Raw genomic sequence first — 25,398 nt, 5'->3', positions numbered from 1 at the left:
GACAATATATACATTAAAAAAGTTATTTTTTATATATGCACACATTTTTGTATTTGTATTCTTTGAAATGGACACAGTAAAAGATGGAATATTTCTTGAATAGCAAAGTGGAATATTTTGTGAATAGCAAAGTGGATACAAAAAAAAAAAAAACAACACATACTGATAATCAAGCTGTTGAAGATGACAATATATAATTATGGCAGACAGAAAAAAAAGCCTGCATTCCATGCCTTCAAATGCTTACAAAAAGAACAGAATGTACTGATGAACAGGTATTCATACATGGATTTCATTTCACGCAACTGTTTCTCGATGGCCTGAACATTACAAAGCTTCCTCCTTCCTTGACAGGCTAATGAGGATCCAGAAAAAAATCCTATTAGATGTTGCAAAAAATCACTCAAAGGAAATTCACAAAAGTTTTATAGAAAAAAAAAAAAAAAAAAAAAAAAAAAATATATATATATATATATATATATATATATATATATATATATATATATATATATATATATATATATATATAAAAATTCAATAAACCATGCTCAGTACAATAACGTAAATAATGCCTCTAACAGACACTGAAGATGCTATAATGCTAGCTGCCTGTCTCAGGCTTAAAAATTAATGGCACGAAATAAGCATGAAGTCAGTGATCCAGAATTAGCATGCAGCCACTGAAGTCAGTGGTCTGGAATAAATATGTAGCCAGGAAAGTCAGTGGCATGGAATATCTATGTAGCCAATGAAGACAGTAGCCCAGAATAGTCATGCAGCTAGTGGAGTCTGAACTGCATAATTCAAAGAACTATTTTTACTGAATTAGGATAGCAGCCAGATATTAGAATTTTAAGAAAGAGGACAAATGGTAGTACAAATAGTGTGTTCAATTTTTAATGTACTTGGACTGTAAAGTTCACTATACATGGAGGAAACAAATCACTCAGGAATGAATCCTCAAACCCGCTGGTACTTTTCTCCAAGTATGCTCAACAATTCCTCTCAAAGAGTTTGTTCATCCAAAAGATTTATGCTATAGGTAGGGCATGACATGGATGCTTCAACCACAATGTCGGGTTGGTGATCTCCCTACTAAGATCTACATGTCAACAATTCCTCTTAAAGGCTTTGCATACCCAAAAGGATTTAAATTATAGGTGGGGCATGTATTGAATGCTTCAACCACAATGTCTCCCTGCCATCATTTCGGTCTTTGTTCCTGTCCACCTGGGAGTCTTGGGTTTTTCACCCAGCTCTGCATCTTCTGCATTTTCCGGTTTGCTTTTCCATACTATTATATAAATATCAAACAGGGAGAATGGATAACAGGTATCCTCCTGACCTAGGGCAGGATATCTAAGAGGTAGATGAAATTATTAGGTGGTTTAACTAAGCAGCAAGAAGCAAAAGCTGAAATATCAGTTGTACGTGATTTTCTACAGTCTTTTCGCCTGATCAGGTTGGCACATCTTTTTACATTGAGCGATAAATGAAAAGCTTTCTACAATCCTCTTTTTACCACCACTGGATAATTGAACTGTATTAATGGATTTGTGTTCCATCTTTTGGTTCTACATCCATATGAAAGAAGAGTGATGACAAAAACAACATACAGATGGTATATCAAAAGAAGTATTTTCAGAAAATTGTTTTCTCTCCTGTACTCTACCCAGGTGACAAAGCGCATGTGGCACTTTGTCCTATCTTTCTAGCCTGTCTCAATGATACAAAGGTGGTCAAAACAACACACACACAATTTCCAACCATACATCTAGCAAAGGGAGAATATTTAAGTTCATTCACTGAGAGAAGTGTAGTCATTAGGTATCCTGCAGGAGAGGGTGTGTCAGTTTCCCCTGCTCCACCCCTTCTGTCTTTTTATTGGTTGCTAGGATACAGAAAGCCCCCCATCACACAGCATCCTTGGTTGCTAGGACCCAAGTGATCTCCTGCACCATAACCACTGAAAACACAGCCCCACCACCTGTGTCCTAGCAACCAAGGACTCTAGGTGGCAGTGGAAGCCTGTGTCCTAGCAACAAATAAAAAAAAAGGGAGGCGGTAAAACAGGGAAACTGGGTGGGAACCCACTAGCAGGCACATCCTCTCCCCCAGATGCACTCACTGGGCTCAACGTTCGTAACACCCAGAAATCGGGCTTTTATCAAGGGAGGATCAGACAAGGGGAAGGAGGGGGTTACTTCACATTTCCATACCTTTTCAGTGGGGCAACAAATTCAGATATTTAAACTTGATTGCATGGACTGTAATTAATTTTTAATGCAAATAAGATTTCTTCTTTAAATATTTAATCTCTCTTTAGTAAACTAAGTGCGACACCATGACAGCACAGTAAAATACCGGATGTACAAACATTCCTACAGACTGCCAATATGTATAACAGATGATCATAAACAATTCCATATGACAAAAACTATATACAGATGTAAGAAGACAAACACTGTAATAAAATGTAATCTTCTCTCTTTACCCCAAGTGTCATGTTGCTTACTTTATCAAAGGACTGCTGTCACCGATATGTCACAAACATGTCAAGTTCCCCAAAAGCGTGTATTTTACTGGCATAAGTGCCATAAATCATTCATTTATTGAAATAAACAGGCAAGCACTGTCCTCAGATACTGACACCGCTATTATTTAGGAATATAAAAAAAAACAGAGGAGACAGCTGCACAGAACTTTAAGAGATTCTCTCACTGGCAACATGCACTCTACAACACAAATACTGAAACAATCTATCATTCATTAACACTTCAAAATAGGTCATTTTCATTAGTAAATACAAACACTGTGAAAATGCAAATGTCAGTCTCTTCAACCTCTGTGTTTTCTGTTCTGAAATTCAAATGTTATGAACATCTGTACCTGTTTATGCATTTAAGTCACAGTTTCTGTAATGCTCTAAAGGGGTATTAAACCCAAAAGCAACCATTTATTATGTTATCTTACCAATTCTTAAATAAGATGTCTACATTTGTTTTCTGTTTTTGTCTTTCTTACTTTTATTTTCACCTTGTGATCCTGTCAGTAAGTCTGTTTTTGTTTTTCTCAAAAGAACAAGCTGTCCTGCCAATTTAGCAGTTACAGGGTTGCATCAAACCATTTACTACTGACAAGGGTGTTTATAATGATCAGATTTTATATTTTGTAAAACCTTTATCCCAAAATGAAAAAAGCCGTTTGCTGTATAAAGTGTTAGCTGGAGTTCAGCTTCAATTTGTTAGTGTATCTAGTCCATCTAACACTCCCTTCTCCCCAGATTAACAATGCTGCTGTACATGGGTGCCTGTGCTCCTTCATCCAGAGTGGGGGCACTCTAATACAGGAGGTTTGTTACTGGCCAGAGCACCAGATGGACACAGAGGGGGAAAAAAAAAACAAAAAAAAGAAAACCAATACATCCTCCACATCTAATGACTGATAAGCTGCAATATTACATTCTTCTGGTTTTGAGTTTATATAATCATGCTCATGATCCTCAATGAAGTTAACCCCTTTTTGAAGCCGCCTCCTGGCCCTTTAAGAGGTTCTAAATGTCGGGAGGCAGGCATTCCGATCATGTGACTGCTGTGATTGGCAGTCACAATGGTCATGATCGGAAAGCTCCAGATCGCATGCATGCAACGGGAGCTTTCCGACACCAGCCGGCCACCTGTCGAGAAGCTGTGCACTGGTGCAGTCACTTTGGAACAGGAAAGGGCTACCTCCAAACTAATCCAACAAAGTTGGGAGCTCGAAACTGTCCAATATGCCTTGGTATGCTGATGTCTTAAGAGTTCCCTTCACTGGAACTAAGGGGCCAAGCCCGACCCCTGAAAAACAACCCCTCACCATAATCCCCCCTACACCAAACTTTACACTTGGCACAATGCAGTCAGGCAAGTACCGTTCTCCTGGCAACCGCCAAACCCAGACACATCCATCAGATTGCCAGACAGAGAAGCATAATTGGTCACTCCAGAGAACTTGTCTCCACTGCTCTAGAGTCCAGTGGTGGCGTGCTTTACACCACTGCATACGACGCTTTGCATTGCACTTGGTGATGTGAGGCTTGGATACAGCTGCTTGGCCATGAAAACCCATTCCATGAAGCTCTCTACACACTGTTGCTGTGTGTGTGTGTGGAGGTCTTTAGCTATTGACTCTGCAGACAGTTGGCGACTTCTGCGCTCTGTGTGCTTCAGCATGCACTGACCCTTCTCTGTCATTTTACATGACCTACCACTTTGTGGCTGAGTTGCTGTTGCTCCCAGCTGCTTCCACTTTGTTATATTACCACTAACACCGTGAAATATTTAGTAGCAAGGAAATTTCACGGATGGACTTATTGCATAGGTGGCTGCTGCAGCTGTCCACGGCTGTTCAGATAAAAACACACATGGAGCGATTATCTGTGGTTAAGAACTGATGATTGCCTCTGAACACAATTAGTTTACATTACGGAGTGACCCATTCTTTCACAAATGTTTGTAGACGCGGTCTGCATGCCTAGGTGCTTGATTGTAAACACCTGTGGCCATGGAGGTGATTGGAACAGCTGAATCCAATGATTTGGTGGGGTGTTCCAATAATTTTTGCAATATAGTGTGTGTGTGTGTATATATATTTATATTTATATTTATACACACACACACACACAGCATGCACCTGTTGGACTACAGAACACAACCTCTCATGGCAATGAGGATGGGGAGGTTTTCTGAAGTCCTAAAACACATCTTGATCTAAGGTGACAACATTGCTCCTCTCTAGATATGCTCAGTGAGTGAGCTTTGTCCCAGTAGGACAAGGAGTGTGTTACCAGCAGGATCACCAGGTGAAAGAGCTTAAAAAAAATTATTAAACAGAAAACCAAAGCCACCACCACCAACAAAGGACTCATAAGCTGCAACATTTTTGTTATTTTGTATAGATACACTTGAAGTTCAGTCTAGGTAACCTGAATTCTGGTCAGCAGGCATGACAAATAAACAAGTAAAAAAGAAAAAAAAATACCCATTCTGGTTGGACACAAGCATCCTTCCACATATTTTGCCAATACAGAGAATTACTGCATTTCATAATTTGTTTTCTTTTATAACCATGCTTTTTTTGTTAATATCATTGATGCCAGATTCTTTTTAATCAGCAACAAATTAATATTTTTTTATTAGATCATGACAAAGGTGGGTAGCTGCTGTACAAACGTAAAAGCAAATGTATCTGGTACATATAAAAGAGAACAATTGTGTGAAGTCTTACATCTCAAGGGGTTTGTAGGAAGTGTAGCAAGACAGAAGCTAGAAGTGTTACTTGTGTTTCAGCATTTTAAACTACCAAAAGTACAGTGGTGTAGAGAGAACGCATACCAACCTGGCACAGCAGGGGAGAGCTCATTGTATCCTCCAAATGATGCATTTCTGACAAGCTTTCGTCCATCAGGCCTTGGGAGGAAGGTGCCAGGTGAGACCCCGGCACATGACCTGCGCCTCAGGAGGCCCTCTTCTTTCATGGCTCAGGCGTACTGTCAATTTGAAGGCTGCTTAGAACAAAAAGGGGCAGCTATTGCCTAAGACCATCACACAACACACATACAGCATACACGACATACACTTCCAATGTGTTTTCATCCAGATGTGAATGAGGTGGCCCTTTCCAGCAAATGTTAGTAGTGTTCAAGCTCCTTCGACTATTCACGCCTGAAATCAATGCTAATTAGTAATGCAAAAAAGGCCAGGAATTCATTTGGATGGTTTCTGCTGTTAAGATCCACCAACCACAATACAATTATAAATTTGGAATGACTGCAATTAATTAATTGCCAAAGATGGCTTTTCTAGAATATATTTCTCACAGCGTGAGGGCACAAAATCTGTTCTGTGTCTCCTTATGCCTAATTATTACAGGACATTTTTTTTGAAACACATCAAAAATATGATTCATTTCCTGTGCTTGTCAGCATACAGAGATCCACAGTACTGAATACACTAATACTACTCTATCAGTCTTTGGTGACTGTAGCAGTTTGGCAAAGATCCTGGCCTGCCTTTGTCCTTCCATGTACCTGCACAATAACCCACTGAATGATTTAGAGTGTATTTATTGCAACTTGCTTAATAGCAGCCAAACATACAAGTATGAATAGTTTGGCAGGAAAGGAGCAGAGCCACGTCATGAAGCCAATACTGCCATTTCCAATGACATTTGAATATATTCTTAATGCGCCAACTACACTCCTAAAGAAACTGTTATAGGGGAAAATAGAAAATCATAAACATTCTATTTTATGTATCTCTAGGTCCTGCTGAAGGGAGGTGTTGAGGGGTGACAACTTGTCATTATATTGTGTATCCCTCAAAAATGGAGATAGATGTACAACTCAGAGAATAACTTAAGTCACACACATACAAGGGTACTTCTGAACTGAAGAAAGAACATAAGGCTTTGCAATGTTTAAAGGCCACACAGAAACTTTTTGTCAGGCAAGTAATCATCACATGCCAGACGAAGCAGACTTGCATGCTGACAACATACATGGATCAGCCATAACATTATGACCATCGACAGGTTAAGTGAATAACATTTTATGATCTCATTACAATTGCATCTGAAAGTGGGTGGAATACATTAGACAGCAAGTGAACATGTTGTTGTTCCCGAAGTTGATTTGTTGAAAACTGAAAAACATGGGCAAGCGTAAGGATTTGAGTGACTTTGACAAGGGCCAAATTGTAATGGCTGTACAAGTGGGTCAGAGAACTGAAAAGAATAGGCGCTGTGGAAAATGCTCTCATTCAAGCACCTTAATGAAGGTTAACAAGTCTTGGTAACCCTGCATACGCTCCCAGCTGAAGCCGACACCGAACACTGCCTTCCGCCCTTTGCTTGCCATGATGACACCACCTGGGACGCCAGTATGCCGACACCTCGTGATTCGAAGCCGACAGGAGCATTTTCCGATCTCAGCTCCCTTCAGAGCAGACGGGCTGTCCTTCGGAGTCACACTGTTCACTTCAGGCTGGTCAAATTTTATTATATTTGCTACTTTATCTCACTTAATAAAGATGCACCTTCATTAAGGTGCTTGACTGAGAGCATTTTCCACAGTGCCTATTCTTTTCAGTTCTCTTCATCATGCAAAAGATTAACAAGGCAGCAGTGGTGAGCTCATGGTCAACTGTTCACATGCTTCCACCTGGAGTGGCCTCTCTGCGCTCAATTGTATGAGTTTTCCTACAATTGGGTCAGAGCATGTCCAAAACTGTAGCTCTTGTGGGATGTTCCCAGCCTGCACTGGTCAGCACCTACCAAAGGCAGAAAAAACAGTAAATCTGTGACAGGGTCATGGGTGGCCAAGGCTCATTGATGCACGTAGGGAGCAAAGGCTGGCCCATGTAGTCTGAGACAATAGAAAAGCTACTGTAACTCAAACTGCTGAAAATGTTAATGTTGGTTCAAATAGAAAGGTGTCAGAACAAACAGCGCATCACAGTTTGTTGTGTATGCGGCTGTGCAGCCACAGATTGATCAGGGTGCCTGTGCTAACTCATGTGGTCTGATGAATTCAAGAACCAGTGGCCTTGCAGGAAAAACAAACATTTTTAGGTTTTTTTTGTACTGGTGTTTAGAACAGTTGAGTTTTTTTTCTGCCAGAAAACCTCTCTCAAAAAAATCAAGCCTCTAAAAGCTGAACTTAAAGTATGCCTCTAAATTACCTAATGTGCATGGACACCTAGGATAACATTAGTTGCTTCTACAGGCAAAATGCTATAGGCATTTAGGAGCTGCATTTTTTTTTTTTTTCCAAGCCAGTGTGCATGGATCCTAAATGGTCGAACTTAAAAGCAGCCAGAGAAACCTTCAATAAACAGAAACCTTCATCACTGCTTCTTTAAAGACTGAACATTTGACTGAATTATTTAGAAGAGACCTTAACAAACAAAATGGCATCTGATTGCTCTGGGCTTCTACCCTTAAAAAGAATGCCACCTGTGTTAAGTCCCATTTCATACATAACAGAAATTGGCACAAATGAGGCAGAACTACACTGTCTATAGCAGAGTTAAACAATGCAGAAATCAATTCTCCCAAAATGAATACTGTTATTGTAAACAGTGGTTGAAAATCATCAGTTTTGACACTCGCTGCATAGACTCAAAGGTTCTCAACAACATTCTATGTCTAGGAGCTGGAGATAATCATTGAAGATGGCCATTTTAACACCACCTTGGTTATCTAGTTAGCAAGCTGCCCCATGCACAGACACTTCATTCTTGGTGATAGATCTCCCTTAAAGTGGATTTTTTATAACCCTATCCCCATTTTCTGTACTTTACCTGTGCTAAAATGCTCTAAAATTTTCTATGGGCTGTCTGTGCATTTGTCCCATGCCACCCTAACTTATAAATGAAGCACACCAGGGCAGGTGCAGTATTACTCGCTTTGCACAGGAAGAGCAGATCTAAAAAAAATGACTGTGCAGTTGGGGGCCACAGCCAGTCAGTGCTTAATCGATATAAAAATGTTGATTAATATAAGGGTGTATTATAGTATTAGGGAGTATAGATATGTCATTGTAGAACAATGACTTGAGCTTTATGTTTCTGTATTTCTGCTTTCAGAGACCTGCATTTATCTTGAATAAAATCAATACCATACCATATCACAAATGAAGCATGTCGCCCAGGAGAGAAAATGCATTGATCGCAGGTTTTGTTTTTTTTTTTGAGTAGGCTTGAGGGAACTGGATGCTTTTAACAGCATCACTTGGACTGTTGTCATCTCTCAATGCAGGGCTGAAGAAAGCTTTGAATTTACTAAACTGAACTCCTAAACACAGCCAGCAGAACCCTGAAAAGAAAGCCGTGTCTCAAGAATTTGTTTTTTTGACGTAACAGGAATATTGTTTAAAGTGCATTTTCAAATTTGAGAAACCCCTGCTATATATTTGTTATGTGTTTCCATTCACACAGCATATCATTTTTTAAAATATTTCTTAGCTTTTAGATGTTTACCAAAAGAAGGCCCCATGGCTGATTCAATGATTTCTGAACCATGGCAGAGTGAGTCTGTCCTAACGACATGCTCAGTCTTCTCTCATGAACATACAATGCCAGAAGCCCTGAGTACTAACTATCCTTAACAATGTTCCCTCCTCCATCCTATCCTGTCTACCCTAGTGTCACCAAACAATGCCTGCTGGGGAGAGGAGGGAGAGCTCCACATTACGGAGGCTGTGATGTATCACCCAGAGGTCCCCATGTCCCAGCCATTGCTGGCATTCCATCCTCTCCCCTGCAGCTGCTACTCACTGACACAGGGGAGATGGAGCTGTAGGATCATGTGACAGGATAGGATCAGACTAAAAAGTATAAACATTTTTTTTTTTTTTTTACACAGGGTAGACAGGATAGGTAGGAGGAGACGGAGGGCACATTTTTAAGCATAGTGTTAGGCTGGAATTCTACTTTAACCCTTTGTTAGGTCAGACAGCCCCAACTTTCAAATCTAGTTTACAACTGATATTTGCTAGCACAATACAGACAGGGTTAATTGTGGAAAACACAGCTGTCTAGCCCCCCGCATAAATAAAGACAACTAGTAGGATTTTACAGTGCTGGAATTTCCAGAATAGAAAGATATCTAAAAAAGGCAAGCTGAATTTTTTAATAGTCATGCTGTGTGAATGAGAACATGTAGCAAATATGAAATAGGTGTTAACCCCAGTCTGTGAGATGGGCTGTAAAACACCAGCTAGGACTCCATAACCAGCTAAAATGGTTCTAAACTTGTTTTTTTTTCTTTTACACAAATGCATTCTCTGCATTATGGTAAAAAGCCTTCCATTACCTGCCCCCCCCCCCTTCCAATCCCTAAACACTCTCTCAATCAACCATTGTGCTGACTGCAGCGCTGCTGCTCTCTCTTCCTGGCCTCAGAGGAGACTATGATTTCAGCAAAAGCAACAGGTTCCTGCTGCTGTCAATCAAATCTTGTGAGGAGGGACCAGGGCACACACACAGCCCATTAGGGAGTGCACCCCCGTGTGTGTCCCCATAGCACATGACTTGCTATAGGGGCACCCACAAAAAAGAAGGTGCAGACAACATCGGCAGGGGACCCCACAGGAGGAGGTAAGGGGCCACCATGTGCAATATTGTTGTATGTATAACATCTTTTTTTTTTAGCTAAAAAAAAAATCCTTTAATATCACGTTAAAGAGCCTATCATAAAACCCACCGATATGTCAAATGGCATGAAAGTATATGGATTTAAGTGTATGGAAACCCTAAGAAGGAGCTTCTCCAATTGTGTCCACTTTGGTCTTTTAAATATACAATTGAACATTTTTTTTATATCTGTTTGATACGTGTAGAAAAACCTGATGATCCTACCAGAACGTCCTGTTCTGCATTCCCTTTAGCTATAATATTCCCAGCTATTTCTTTGAAGACTAAAAAACTCCCCTCCCCTCTATGGTAAGGACAGGAGAGGGGGAAGTGTTTTTAGTCTTGTTTTGAAGTGACAACACAACTCCCCCATGGAAACAGTATAGCAAGTGACCATTCTCACTCTAGGAAAGGAAATATGTTACTGGCAGGATCAACAGGTAAAAATGAAGGGATAAAAGCCTGAAAAAAAAAAAACTAATGCAGCCACCAGTTTTAAAAACTGGTAAGCTGGAACATATTATGTTTTGTTCTTGTGTATAGATGCGTGTTACAAGGCAATGGAATAACAGATGATGTGCAGAGTGCAGTCAGTCACCCATTCAGCTTTCACCCTTCATTAGTGTAATAATGCTGAGTGATTGCTGACAGGTTGCTATGGTTTACAGCGCTATTCCTAAATTGGCCGAATAATGTTGAAGCATTGTCTCCTTTTCCATCAAGCCTATCAAGACTGCTCATCGCCTCTCATTACATCTGACTAATTTGACTAGAAATCACTCCTTTCAAAAAGATTTGCATGATTTGACTACCTCAACTACTTGATCTGTACAGAGAATGAAATGTGAATTTACGTGCAAATAATATCGACCGACAGTCCAATCTCTGTTTACCTTAAATAAACAAGGGGATAGATATTGACCATTTTTTTCCTTTCAGTGATGTACTTAAAGTTTATTTACAATGGTTACCTGGAAAGAGTCATTTAGGTGAACTGATTATTGCTACCTTGTTAAGGGCAATAATGAGTGTCCTCCGGATGAGTTTAATGTCTAGGGAATTCATGTATATTATGGTGTTCTGGTATACACCAGGATTTAATGCACAGGGGTTTGAGAAATCCCAGCTCATGGCAGACGGTGTCCCCATTTCCCAGAAGCCTGTTCTTTCCCTTATGAGCAGCAAACATCCACATCTCGTGCCATGACTTATCTTTGCCGGAGCCTCTGAACTGCTTCGTGGTGCTAGGATTTCGCTGTTGGGTCATTTTCCATAAAGCTGCAGATGCTAGTACATTACAAAGTTAACCCTAACAACTCATGGGCTAGGGGAACTAAAACACAATGCTGAAATGTAATTTTCTCGAAAAAAAAAATAGTGCCCAAATCTGTACACGGTACATATATAAGATTTGGTTTCTAAAAGGGACAAAACCATGCTAAAAGCCATTGAAGAAGGAAATGGAACAGCATGCAACTGACAGCTAAACAGTATGAAAGACATGTCAAAAGCCCAGACATCATCTGATGAATACAGAGAGGTCCAAGCTGTGGGGGAGAAGCTAACAAACAACAGGCAGACAGCTGGCCACATTATGCTGGCTAGTTGGCTAGTACATAGTCAACAAAAGAACATAATAAAATTGCTAATCTGCACTCTGTACATCATCACTTCTCTTTTACAGGCCATTAAGAAATAAGTCTCCTAGTTTTATGACAGTACAACTTTCCTTTAGCAATCTGGTGCTCGGAATGATTACATTACAGACGTTCCATACACCTCTGTGCTCCAAGATCTCTTAGATCTGTTTCTTTTCTGATCACAACAGAACTGACACATCTATACAAACACTAAACTGGCATAAGACTAGAGGTATTCCAATGGCAGAAACTGATGTGCCATGTACAGAGTAATATGGAGGAATTGCTGAAAGGGAAACTTATCGGACGTGGACATCTCAGCTGTCCAAGAGTCCAGCTGAGTCTGATGGCTCTGCTACCCCATGTCAGATCTGTGTCTTCCCCGACCATGGATAATGGAAGTTAGCTCACCACAAACTAGTCCACAGCATGCAGAACACAACCTCCAGCTAGTGAAATCACTGCAGTCTGCTCTTGCACGCAGCACACACACACACTGTTGCATGAATCAACAAGCTGCCTTGGCTACATACTTGCCTTCTGTTGTCACAGATTTTTACTCAAGGGCACCAGAAATCCAAAAGGAAAAAGGTGCTCATATTGCAGAGTTAATGCTCTTGTGTTCCTGAAGCAGCCATTCCCGTGAAGAATTTCCCCTGCTCACCTTCTAATCCTAAAGCCTGGGCATGCTTCCATACAGAGTCATTACATGGAGGGAAGTGCGAGCTCTGGGTCTCTGTGATTATGCTGGAGAGACTACTCTTCAGGCACCCAGATCCCTCCTCAGCTCCTCCCAGCCAAGAGACGTGGACTTCTTCCCCGATCACATTTCCTTCCTATTCATATAGGCAGCACACACTGAGGTCCCTGCCTTGCCAGGATGTCAGAATAGAAGGGCGACCAGGTCAGGTGAAACCCTGCACAGGCTGCATTCCTGATCATTTCTATTTGAATGTATACAAAGACAGGACAGCCTACAAGTCAGCCTCAACTTCACTACAGAGCAGATGGCAAGGACTCAGCTTTATCAATTGCTGGGCAAATTCCTACAGCTGGATATCTGCACACAGATAAAACTCTTAGCCCTGGTTTACACTGATGCGATGCAGAATTCACAGCGTTTTCAGTGCAAATTCTGCACCACATCAGAATCGCACCCCATTCATGCAAACCGCTGCGGGTGTGTATGTTAAGTTATTAACACCCCGAAAGTGGTCCACAAAACGCGGTGCAATGCGAAGAATCGAATCGCATAGGTGTGAATACCTATGCGATCCGATTCTACTGCGGACCAAAAAAGGGTCCTGCATGTTTTTGGTGCAGGTGCGGTACGAATAGAGCCATAGAAAATGTATGGCTCCGATAGCACCATACACAAATCTCATGTGATCTGTACAGGAATGCGGTGCAGTTCCTGTGCGAATCAAATGCGATATACGGAGCAGCACGTATGTGAACCCAGGCTTAAACATCATTTTCCAGGATGTACACCTAGAAGCATACGTTTGTACAGACCAGCATGTATACCTAAAGATATTAACAGTTTTAAGAGACAACTCTCTTACTGGTATAAACTCAGGATAAAGAGATAAAGATAAATTCATAAAAAGCGTGATAGAAAATTATTAGAAAGCTTCCTCCTATTAAAAATGAAAACCATTAACAATAACATATAAAGCCATTTATAACTCTGCCCTAAATTACATCACCAATCTGGTCTCCAAATATCACCCAAACCGTACTCTCCACTCCTCGCACGACCTCCTGCTCTCTAGCTCCCTTGTCTCCTCCTCCCATGCTCGTCTCCAGGACTTCTCCAGAGCTTCCCCATACTCTGGAACTCTCTACCCCAATTTATCAGACTATCACCTATTGTGCTCACTTTTAGGCGATCTCTAAAAACCTATCTATTCAGGGAAGCCTATCCTGCCCTCAGCTAATAATGGAATCTTCTACTCTTCCTACCAGTCCATCCCCAACAGTTACTACCTTTTGTATCACTAGCCCCTCCCTTCTAGATTGTAAGCTCCAAGGAGCAGGGCCCTCCTATCCCTCTTGCATTGAACTGTATTGTTGCTGTATTGTCTCCCATCATATTGTAAAGCACTGAGCAAACTGTTGGAGCTATAAAAATCCTGTATAATAATAATAATAACAACACAACAAATGGTGCAACTTGTAATACACTCATGTACAAGTTGGGAAGTTGTACATAAATTTGTTGAAGAATTATCTTGGACAGAATTTTTGTCTGTTACACAATATTTACAAGAGAAGTAGAAAACAAATCTGCTGAACTTATGAATAAAAAATATTATGAACCCGTGGCCACTGGCTCAGGATTGTGTTGGAGGGTGGATCCCCACATGCTGGTTGTGTATAGTACAATGGCCACCTGACATCAAGAAGATACATTGGTTACCATAACATAACGCTGTTACTGGGCTAGTCCCAACAAAGCACAAGTGACCATCCTAGAGATAGGTGGTCATGGGATGATGGTAAGTTCAAATCCATGTGAGACACCAGTTTGAGCACAGTGGAGCACCTGTCACTTTAAGGCCCCTTGTACACGTGACACTTCGGAACGATGGAAACTGACTGCTGGAAAACGTAGGTTAAAAAACGTCTGTTTAGCCATGTTTGCATACCACGTTTATGCACATTTATAAGTGTTTTTTTTAAAGTTCACCTCAGGAGACCTTCCAAAATGCCCAGAATGCACTGAAAAACATTAAAAATTTAACTATTTCAGACATTTTGAGAGAAATAAAGACAGCAGAAGCAAAGAGAGCAGTATTTGTTGAGATTAGCTGTGGTTTTTTTTCTTTTTTTTGTGGTGTTTGGATGTGTTCCAGCTCATTTCTGTGCAGAAAGTATTGCAGCAGTGTCTAACATATTTTCTGTCATGCAAAACCTCAAAGTATGGTGTACCAGGTCCATTTAAGTATTGGGAAAACACTTTGCATGCATTTTTCATGATGAAAAAAGGCTCTGGACAGCATCTGAACATGGAAGAGTTAAAGAAAAATTTCAAATGGAAATGCCTATAAATGCGGTTAGCCGCGTTTACAAGTGTTTTGCGTTTCAAACGCTGATAAAATCGACTGCTTGACGCAAGTTTTCTGCATTCAAAAAAACAACTGTAAACTCAACTGCCTGTAAACGACTGTAAACAACATAGTGTACATGGACACATAGGAAAATATTAGGGAGAGTTCAGGGGCTGCTGAGAAAAAACGCAGAAAAGCTCCTAAACGTGAGTTTATCAGCTGCAGTGTACATGAGCCCTAATACAGAGCTCACAATCAAGAATCTAGCACGTTTGCACTTTATTTTCACATACTGGGACTGTATAGAAGTTTATCACTCATTATATATGGATTGTTACTAAGGTTATATTGTTTGCACGATTTATGCGCGGTCCATATGCTATATATTCTACTATTTACACATGCTACACAATTTACTCCAACACAAAAGGGGTCTTATGTGGGTAGTTTTTTTTTCGTTCAACCCAGCCGGCTGAGCAAGAAAAAAAACGGAGAGGCTGCCTTACTAACTAAATGATGCTAGTGCTGCAATCTCCCCCGCTGAGCTATTGTGTTCTGACAGTGGTGTCAGTCCAGCTTCTGTCAGACAGGCTGCTTTACACACGGGCCGAATGTCAGCCAGTTTCTGTTGAAAGGTGTAGCAGCCTTTAGGCTAGGTTCATATGTATGTAGGTGTGGCACCGCACGTAAATCGCACATTTTCCTGCACCCTCAGCAAAAATGTGCTGCTGTTAGCAGATGCACAGGGGCGCTGCAGTGCGTTTTCCCATACTGGGAATCGCATAGCACTATGCTCTTTCCCTGCAGCTGAGATTTTTGAAAAGATGCAGGGACATTTTTCCTGCATTTTCCAAAGGTACCATGGGCTGCTCTACCCACACAAACGTGGCCACAGGGAAAGTGCAAATAGTGTGACGCTAACCTTATTAACTTCCACTTTCTGTTTCACAGGTATGACAGCATTTCTTTATGAATTGCAGACAGAGAGGAAAAGTGTCAGAAATAAGATGTCAGGGAAGTCGTGAGCGAAGATGTGCGCATGCTCATAATAATTCTCAAGTGTCAACTAGACATACCCTAACCTGTGCGCATATGCATTAGCGTAAGTGAGTGTGAATACTTGGCGCTCATTTGCCTATTTAAAGTGGCTCCAGAGCAGAGGATTGCTGAGTGGCCGTCCTCTTTTACCGTTTATGACCTGATATTGTACTGCTCGGCTTGCTTGACCCTGCTTGTTCCTGATATCCCATTGCCGATTGTGGCTTGTGATCTAACCCTGCCTTATGCCTGCTGTTGTAGTACCTTCTCTCCTTGCCCAATACTGACCCCAGCCTGGCTCTGACTCTGTTTTGGTTCCTGATTCTGCACTTCTGCTGCATGGCTGATACCTGCGTGACCACCTGACATCCTGCACCCACCTGCTTGTTGCCTGGCTCCGTATCTGCCAGAGTATCCTACATCTGCCCGTGGTTCTGCACCTGCTACAGTGGCTCCGCATCTGCCAGAGTATCCTACATCTGCCCGTGGTTCTGCACCTACTGCTGCGCCTTTGCATCGGCCAGAGTATCCTACATCTGCCCACGGTTCATCACCTGCCGCTGTGCCTTCGCATCGGCCAGAGTATCCTACATCTGCCCGTGGTTCTGCACCTGCTGCTGTGCCTTCGCATCGTCCAGAGTATCCTACATCTGCCCGCGGTTCTGCACCTGCTGCTGTGCCTTCACATCGGCCAGAGTATCCTACATCTGCCCGCGGTTCTGCACCTGCTGCTGTGCCTTCGCATCGTCCAGAGTATCCTACATCTGCCCACGGTTCTGCACCTGCTACAGTGGCTCCGCATCTGCCAGAGTATCCTACATCTGCCCGCGGTTCTGCACCTGCTGCTGTGCCTTCGCATCGGCCAGAGTATCCTACATCTGCCCGTGGTTCTGCACCTACTGCTGTGCCTTCACATTGGCCAGAGTATCCTACATCTGCCCACGGTTCTGCACCTGCTACAGTGGCTCCGCATCTGCCAGAGTATCCTACATCTGCCCACGGTTCTGCACCTGCTACAGTGGCTCCACATCTGCCAGAGTATCCTACATCTGCCCGCGGTTCTGCACCTGCTGCTGTGCCTTCGCATCGGCCAGAGTATCCTACATCTGCCCGTGGTTCTGCACCTACTGCTGTGCCTTCACATTGGCCAGAGTATCCTACATCTGCCCACGGTTCTGCACCTGCTACAGTGGCTCCGCATCTGCCAGAGTATCCTACATCTGCCCACGGTTCTGCACCTGCTACAGTGGCTCCACATCTGCCAGAGTATCCTACATCTGCCCGCGGTTCTGCACCTGCTGCTGTGCCTTCGCATCGGCCAGAGTATCCTACATCTGCCCGTGGTTCTGCACCTACTGCTGTGCCTTCACATTGGCCAGAGTATCCTACATCTGCCCACGGTTCTGCACCTGCTACAGTGGCTCCGCATCTGCCAGAGTATCCTACATCTGCCCACGGTTCTGCACCTGCTACAGTGGCTCCGCATCTGCCAGAGTATCCTACATCTGTCCGCGGTTCTGCACCTGCTGCTGTGCCTTCGCATCGGCCAGAGTATCCAACATCTGCCCGTGGTTCTGCACCTACTGCTGTGCCTTCACATTGGCCAGAGTATCCTACATCTGCCCGTGGTTCTGCACCTGCTACAGTGGCTCCGCATCTGCCAGAGTATCCTACATCTGCCCACGGTTCTGCACCTGCTACAGTGGCTCCGCATCTGCCAGAGTATCCTACATCTGCCCACGGTTCTGCACCTGCTACAGTGGCTCCACATCTGCCAGAGTATCCTACATCTGCCCGCGGTTCTGCACCTGCTGCTGTGCCTTCGCATCGGGCAGCTCGTTAGACTGCCTGCTGCAAGGTTCTTTTGGCCAGGATCTCCTACAAAGCATCCGTGCCACTCCATGCCCGGTTATATCCTGTCACCACCTCAAGGAGAAACAGGACAGGAGATTTAAAGGAAAGCCCTCTGGTCAGCTTAGCCTCGACCAGGTACGTGACATAAGACCTTGAAGTTTTCGCACAGATCAGTGCCAAAAATGAAAATGTCACATGTTCCATTAAAGTAGAACTATATGCAAAACTGTTTTTTCATTTTGGATAGGGGGGATTATAAGGGAGGGTTAGAACTTCTTTCAGGATTTTTTTCTGCCATTTGTGTCCCACTTCAGAGATTTCCCTACACTTCCTGTCTCATAGCCAAATAGGAAGTGAAAGGAAATCCCTGTAAATTAAGGGAATTCCTTGGGGACCCCCAGGTTACCAGAACTAGTGTCCCCACTGGAAGATTTCCCCTCCATTACTTTTCAGGGGGCAACCCAAAATTTGGAATTTTCATTACTTTCAGCCCTGGTTCACACTGATGCGTTGCAGAATTTGCAGTTTTCAGTGAGAATTCCGCACTGCATCAGAATCACACCCTGTTCATACAAACCGATGCGGGTGTGTATGTTAAGTCAAGACTCCGAAAGCGGTCCGCAAAACGCAGTGCGATTCAGAATCAGATCTCCAAGGTGTGAATACCCATGCGATCCGATTCTAGTGCGGACCCAAAAAAGGGTCTTGCACGTTTTTGGTGCGGCTGCGATGCAAAAAGAGCCATACAGAATGTATGGCTCCAATCGCACCTCACACAAATTGCATGTGATTTGCACAGGAATGCGGTGCAGTTCACATGCGATATACCGCACCACAAAGATGTGAACCAAGGCTCAATGAGAATGGTAAACAGGACAGATCAAGAGGATGAATCTCCCTAATGGGGGCACAGACAACAATAAAAACTGACAGGGGTTCCAATCCCTCCCCACTCTACACCCCCCCCCCTCAAAAAAAAAAAATATTTTGCCTGTAGTTATACTTTAATTTGGCGCATCTGACTACATCCACATTGCCAGAAAAGTTTTGCAAATGCCTTACTGCATAGCCCCCCCCTCTATCCCTGTAATTTATAAAGCATCTTGTAGACACCACTTAGATATGTGCTTCCCTTCAGTGCAAGAAAAGGTGGAACTTACAGATCAGTGAAACTGTAAGGTCCCATTATCAACTGGCGATTTGGGATCGCAGGCGGCATCACGGTGATTCTACCTGTGATTCCAAATTACACTGCAATCAAGGCATAAGCCAACACGCATGCTTGTGTGGCATTCATTTTTTATGGCACTTCAAACGTGGTGCAGTTTTGTCACAATTGTGCGATTTATAGCACCCCAATCCTAGCAAACCGCATCTTGCAAAGCTTTTCATCCAAAAGAAGCTCCTGCTCCTTTTTGTGCAACAAGCTTCATGCGATGTGATTTGGAGCGTGACAATCTTAGCAAAATCTCACTGTTTGAGGTGCCATTAAAAAATTAATCGTAGGCAAAAACATTTGTGCCACATTTTGCCGTGATTGCAGTGCAATTTGGAATCGCAGGCAAACTGCAGTGATTCCACCCATGATTTTGAATGGCCAGATGTGAATGATGCCTAAGGTGTATATGAATCTGTTGCAGAATTTTTCCAGACAGAATTGTATTTGCAACACAATTCTTACTCCAACATGTAAGCGGCCTCATTTTCTTATCACTGAAATGGTGGTATTTCGTAATAATTGATTGCAGCCACAGCGGCAGAATGGAATCATTTTGCAACCTGTTGCATGGCTTTCATGAATTTGGCACTGAACTTTCTAATACAGCTATAACATCAGAAAAGCAACGCAAACGCTTTATTGAATCACTCCCAATACTTACAGTTGTGACCAAAATTATTCAACCCCCAATGCTGTAAAGGGGTTTAGGGACTATAGTGTACATTTGGAATTGTATTCAGAATCAAATCCTACAAGGACGTTGTAACTACCCAAATGCAACTAAAATGACATCAATTGTTTATGTAATACAGTAGTAAATGGTTCTTATGTGGTTTCTTCATTGCCACAATTATTCAACCCCTTAAAGACTACCACTCTGAAGAACAGAGGTTCATACAGGTGCTTTCCATCAGGTATTGAAAACACCTGTGGATGTCACCGAGCAGCAATCAAGCATAATAAGCACCAATTAGGCAGCTTTAAAATGACTGTGATACTCAGCTCCTTCTAGACATTTACTGGTGTGGTTACAAACATGGTGAAGGCAAGAGAATGGTCCAGGAAGACAAGAGAAGAGGTGATTTCTCTTCACAGGAAGGGCAATGGCTATAAGAAGATTGCAAAGATGTTAAACATACCAAGAGACACCTTAGGAAGCATCATTCGCAAATTCAAGGCAAAGGGCACTGTTGAAACGCTACCTGGTCGTGGCAGAAAGAAGATGCTGACTTCGACTGCTGTGCGCTACCTGAAGCGTAGAGTGGAGAGAAGTCCCCGTGTGACTGCTGAGGAACTGAGAAAAGATTTGTCAGATGTGGGTACAGAAGTTTCAGCCCAGACAATAAGACGCACACTGCGTAATGAAGGCCTCCGTGCCAGAACTCCCAGGCGTACCCCCTTGCTGTCTCCAAAGAATAAGAAGAGTCGACTGCAGTATGCCAAAAGCCATGTGGACAAACCACAAAAGTTGTGGGATAGTGTTCTGTGGACTGATGAAACAAAATTAGAACTGTTTGGGCCCATGGATCAACGCTATGTTTGGAGGAGGAAGAACAAGGCCTATGATGAAAAGAACACCTTGCCTACTGTGAAGCATGGTGGAGGGTCAATCATGCTTTGGGGCTGTTTTGCTTCTGCAGGTACAGGGAAGCTTCAGCGTGTGCAAGGTACCATGAATTCTCTTCAGTACCAGGAGATATTGGATGGAAACGTGATGCAGTCCGTCACACACCTGAGGCTTGGGAGACGTTGGACCTTTCAACAGGACAATGATCCCAAGCATACCTCCAAGTCCACTAGAGCATGGTTGCAGAGGAAAGGCTGGAACATTTTGGAGTGGCCATCGCAGTCACCAGACTTAAATCTGATTGAGAACCTCTGGTGGGACTTAAAGAAAGCAGTTGCAGTGCGCAAGCCTAAGAATGTGACTGAACTGGAGGCCTTTGCCCATGAAGAATGGGCGAAGATACCCGTAGATCGCTGCAAGACACTTGTGTCAAGCTATGCTTCACGTTTAAAAGCTGTTATAACTGTAAAAGGATGCTGTACTAAGTACTAAGATTGAATGTCACTTGGGGGTTGAATAAAACTGATAATGCTGTGAGCACAGAAAAGACATTTGTGGTTATTTCATTATAACTGTTATGTTATATTTGTCTGACCTACAAGTGCCTCTTTAATGTAAATGTAAGCAAGATGACTGAATGATCAAAAGCAATGTCAAACTGGCCAAAACACTCAATTTCAGTGGGGGTTGAATAATTTTGGTCACAACTGTACACGTGACACATTTTACTCTACCATAAAAAAGCCTTAATTGCCTCCCCTTTTCCTTATCAGCGATATGGTGTTTTTTTCTTTATGAATTTATCACAACAGCAAGAGACTGCAAAAGTGTCAAAACTACGAACAATGTGAATTTGTCGCACACAACAGAACAATAAAAATATTGCACAGGTTTTATAAATGTGGTGCAAGTCTTAGGACTATGTCCACACTGCCACAAATGTGTCACTAAGCCTGGGTTCACACTGATGTGGTGTGGAATTCACACTGGATTCTATGCAAATTCCACACCACATCACAATCACACCCCTTTCATGCAAACCGTTACGGGTGTGTATGTTGACAACACCCTGAAATTGGTATGCAAAACGAGGTGCAATGTGCAGAATTGGATCACATGGGTGTGAATACCCATGCAATCCGATTCTAGTGTGGACAAAAAAAAGGGTCTGACACCTTCTTGGATGCAGTGTGATTTGAGCCATACAAATGGGGGGTAGGTGGGGGGGGTATTTGCAGCGTGCAGCGGCTGCAGCATTGGGAACATGTTACATGTTCCACCCTGAAAACAGATGGAACATGTAACATGTTGCCAAAGGTGAACTTATTCTTTATGAGCATATTTATAAAGCAATGAATCTAACATTGAGTAAACATTCTTTGCAGGTGACTCCTCCAGCACCACGTGTATTAAATGGTAGTAATTGATTATCCACCAGAGAACGCTTGGTGAAAGTCACATTCACTGCTTAAAGAGGAGCTCCACCCAAAGCGGAAATTCCACTTTAAAGACTGGTCCCCATTAAGGAGTGGCACCTTTGGGGGGCAGGGGGGGGGGAACGGGTACCCGAATTTGATAGGTATCTGCTCCGATCGCCTAGGCGATCAGAAGTGGAAGGTGTCCTCCCTCCCCGTAGTCTTTTGGGACACATGACAGGTCCCAGAAGACTTCAGGACCATTCAGGAAGCGCAGTGCTACTCGCGCATGCGCAGTGGGTACCCGGCTGTGAAGCTGCAAGCTATCACAGCCGGGTGCCCACACTGAAGATGCCGGCGCCCAGTGAGAGAAGACGGCAGGTAAATCGGGCTGCAGGGGACACATCGCGGGACCAAGGGATAGGTGAGTGTGTGTTTTTTAAAAGTCAGCAGCTACAGTTTTTGTAGCTGATGACTTTTATTTTTTGACAGGGTGAGTGGAACTCCGCTTTAAGTGCCCAGTTATAGTGGTGCAATTTCAGGTGTGAACTGGAAATTGAAAAAGCATCTGAAATCACATATAATGAATGTGAATGTCGGTGTCTTAACATTTGCGATTTGCTGCAGAGCGATTTCTAAAATAGTTCTTCCATTACTTTTTTTGCGGTTTTGTTGCGATTTCACATGCACAGAATATAATGGAAATTACACTGCAAATTGCAAGAAATTTTTGAAAATCTTCACAAGTAGGAATAAAGTCTTCAGAAATCACACCTGAAATCACGCTGAAATTGTGCTTAAATCGCAGCTCTGTGACTGATGACTAAATGCCCGGTCATACAGGTGCGATTTCAGGTGCAATTTGGGAATTGAAATCGCGCCTGAAATCGCATATAATGAATGTGAATGTCAGTGTCTTAACATTTGCGATTTGCTGCAGCGCAATTTCTAAAGTAGTTCTTGCATTGCTTTTTCTGCAGTTTTGTTGCGATTTCACATACATAGAGTATAATGGAAATCGCACTGCAAATTGCAAGGAACTGCTGAAAATCTTCACAAGTAGCAATCAAGTCTTCAGAAATCGCACACAAAGATTTTAAACCACAGCAGTGTGACTGATGACTTACAAAGAGACCCCATACAATTTTGCACACCTGCTGAGGTTGGAATGTATAAACAAAGGTGCCCAGAGCTGGGCTTTAACTTCCTATTGCTGAGATTTTTAACCCCTTGTTGGCAGTCACGTTATTAGGCTAGTGCTACACCGGATGTTTTAAGGAAAAAAAAACAATATCAATCAATGGCATATGTGAATTTTACAGCTGGAATACTGTATGCCATTGCTTTTTGCACTTTATGTATTTAAATATGCAAGGGAGGGAGGTGTGTTGTAGTACAGTTTTATGTGTATGGTACTATTGAAGGGAATTTATTTTACACTATTGCACAGGGGGAGTGGTTGACAATTGTAGGTGTCACATCACATTGTTTTTATTTAAGAAATATTTTGGGCCATATCATTTAGATTTTTATATAATTGTTACTTTGAGTTCGGCTTTAATTTATAAAACACAAATTATACAAAATCAGACTACTACTACCACTAATAATAATAATAAATATTCAATGCAATAATAATTAGGTGAAAAGATATCCTCATCGATGTAGCTCAGAACCAAACTCACTGCCATTCCCTATAGATTTCCTATATCATGCATCACTAAATGGTGGACCAAGTCAATGTCCTATCCAGATAGCTGCAGTCCCGCCATTTAGGTGCCCTTCTGCCCAGAGCCATCACCTCTGCCATTCATAGTCAGAAAGCCCAACAGTGGGAGGCTGGACAGCTCTGGATGGAGGGCAGCGACTGCTCAAGTTAACAAGCAGGTGTCTGGTTGCTAGGATGCAGGGCGGTGCAAGCAAATCAATCACCAGTTTGCAGCTCCCACCCCCTGTCCAACCCTGCTGTGCCACCTGCCCTCCTCCCTGTCTGTGTAAAATAAGACAGGAAAGAGGGGCTGATGACATTAATGAGGGAGCTCGGGTCAGTGACTGGGGGGACCGAAGACAGTGACTGGGGGGACCGAGGACAGTGACTGGGAGGACAGGGACTCAATGACTGGGAGGACCGAGCACAGTGACTGGGAGGACAGTGCCTCAGTGACTGGGGGGACAGTGCCTCAGTGACTGGGGGGACAGTGCCTCAGTGACTGGGAGGAAAGTGCCTCAGTGACTGGGAGGAAGGTGCCTCAGTGACTGGGAGGACAGTGCCTCAGTGACTGGGAGGAAAGTGCCTCAGTGACTGGGAGGAAAGTGCCTCAGTGACTGGGAGGAAAGTGCCTCAGTGACTGGGAGGAAAGTGCCTCAGTGACTGGGAGGACAGTGCCTCAGTGACTGGGAGGACAGTGCCTCAGTGACTGGGAGGACAGTGCCTCAGTGACTGGGAGGACAGTGCCTCAGTGACTGGGAGGACAGTGCCTCAGTGACTGGGAGGACAGTGCCTCAGTGACTGGGAGGACAGTGCCTCAGTGACTGGGAGGACAGTGCCTCAGTGACTGGGAGGACAGTGCCTCAGTGACTGGGAGGACAGTGCCTCAGTGACTGGGAGGACAGTGCCTCAGTGACTGGGAGGACAGTGCCTCAGTGACTGGGAGGACAGTGACACAGTGACTGGGAGGACAGTGACACAGTGACTGGGAGGACAGTGACACAGTGACTGGGAGGATAGTGACACAGTGACTGGGAGGACAGTGACACAGTGACTGGGAGGACAGTGACACAGTGACTGGGAGGACAGTGACACAGTGACTGGGAGGATAGTGACACAGTGACTGGGAGGACCGAGTACAGTGACTGGGAGGATCGAGGTCACTAACTGGGGGTGACTCTGGACAGTAGTGGATAGGCTCAGGATAGTAAAGGGGGAATTGAGGACCGTAATGGGGGGACAGAGGACTGTAATGGGGGGGGGGGGGCAGAGGACAGTAATGGGTGGGACAGAGAACAATAATGGGTGGGACAGAGGACAGTAATGGGTGGGACAGAGGACAGTAATGGGTGGGACAGAGGACAGTAATGAAGGGACAGAGGACAGTAATGGGTGGGACAGAGGACAGTAATGGGTGGGACAGAGGACAGTAATGAAGGGGCAAAGGACAGTAATGAAGGGGCAAAGGACAGTAATGAAGGGACAGAGGACAGAAGACAGTAATGAGGGGGACAGAAGACAGTAATGAGGGGGACAGAGGACAGTAATGAGGCGGGGGGGCTGAAGACATTAATTGGGGGCCAAGGACAGTAATGTGAGGGAGGGATGAGGACAGTAATGTGAGGGGGGCTGAGGACAGTAATGTGAGGGGAAATTCTGATGTGAAGGGAAGTGACTGTGATATGAAGGGGGACTGAGGATGCTGATGTAAGAACAGGATTGTGATATGAGG

General features: G+C 43.4%; 1 protein-coding gene across 7 annotated transcripts in view; it reads right to left on the bottom strand.

Moving 5' to 3' along the window:
- The window catches only part of OSBPL8 (oxysterol binding protein like 8), a 385,291-nt gene that overhangs the window by 79,888 nt on the left and 280,005 nt on the right, over positions 1–25,398 (bottom strand). For 2 of the 7 annotated variants that reach the window (XM_089674077.1, XM_089674081.1), the window contains exons 1-2: positions 12,350–12,562; positions 5,377–5,542 (exon numbers count right to left, since the gene is read on the bottom strand). The exons of 2 other annotated variants lie outside the window; for them this stretch is intronic. In XM_089674077.1, the coding sequence (XP_089530203.1) occupies positions 5,377–5,515 (139 nt within the window). In that variant the 5' untranslated portion in view covers positions 5,516–5,542; positions 12,350–12,562. Of the gene's footprint in view, positions 1–5,376; positions 5,546–12,345; positions 12,606–25,398 lie in introns of those variants that run through there. 3 more of the 7 variants (XM_089674080.1, XM_089674079.1, XM_089674078.1) reach the window with 3 other exon arrangements.

Source organism: Staurois parvus, unplaced genomic scaffold, assembly GCF_062004578.1.
Source record: "Staurois parvus isolate SC_StPar_1 unplaced genomic scaffold, SC_StPar_1.0 ptg000147l, whole genome shotgun sequence".
Classification (NCBI taxonomy): Eukaryota; Metazoa; Chordata; class Amphibia; order Anura; family Ranidae; genus Staurois; species Staurois parvus.
Note: the sequence above shows the minus strand (reverse complement) of the source record. Positions and strands in the feature narration are given on the sequence as shown.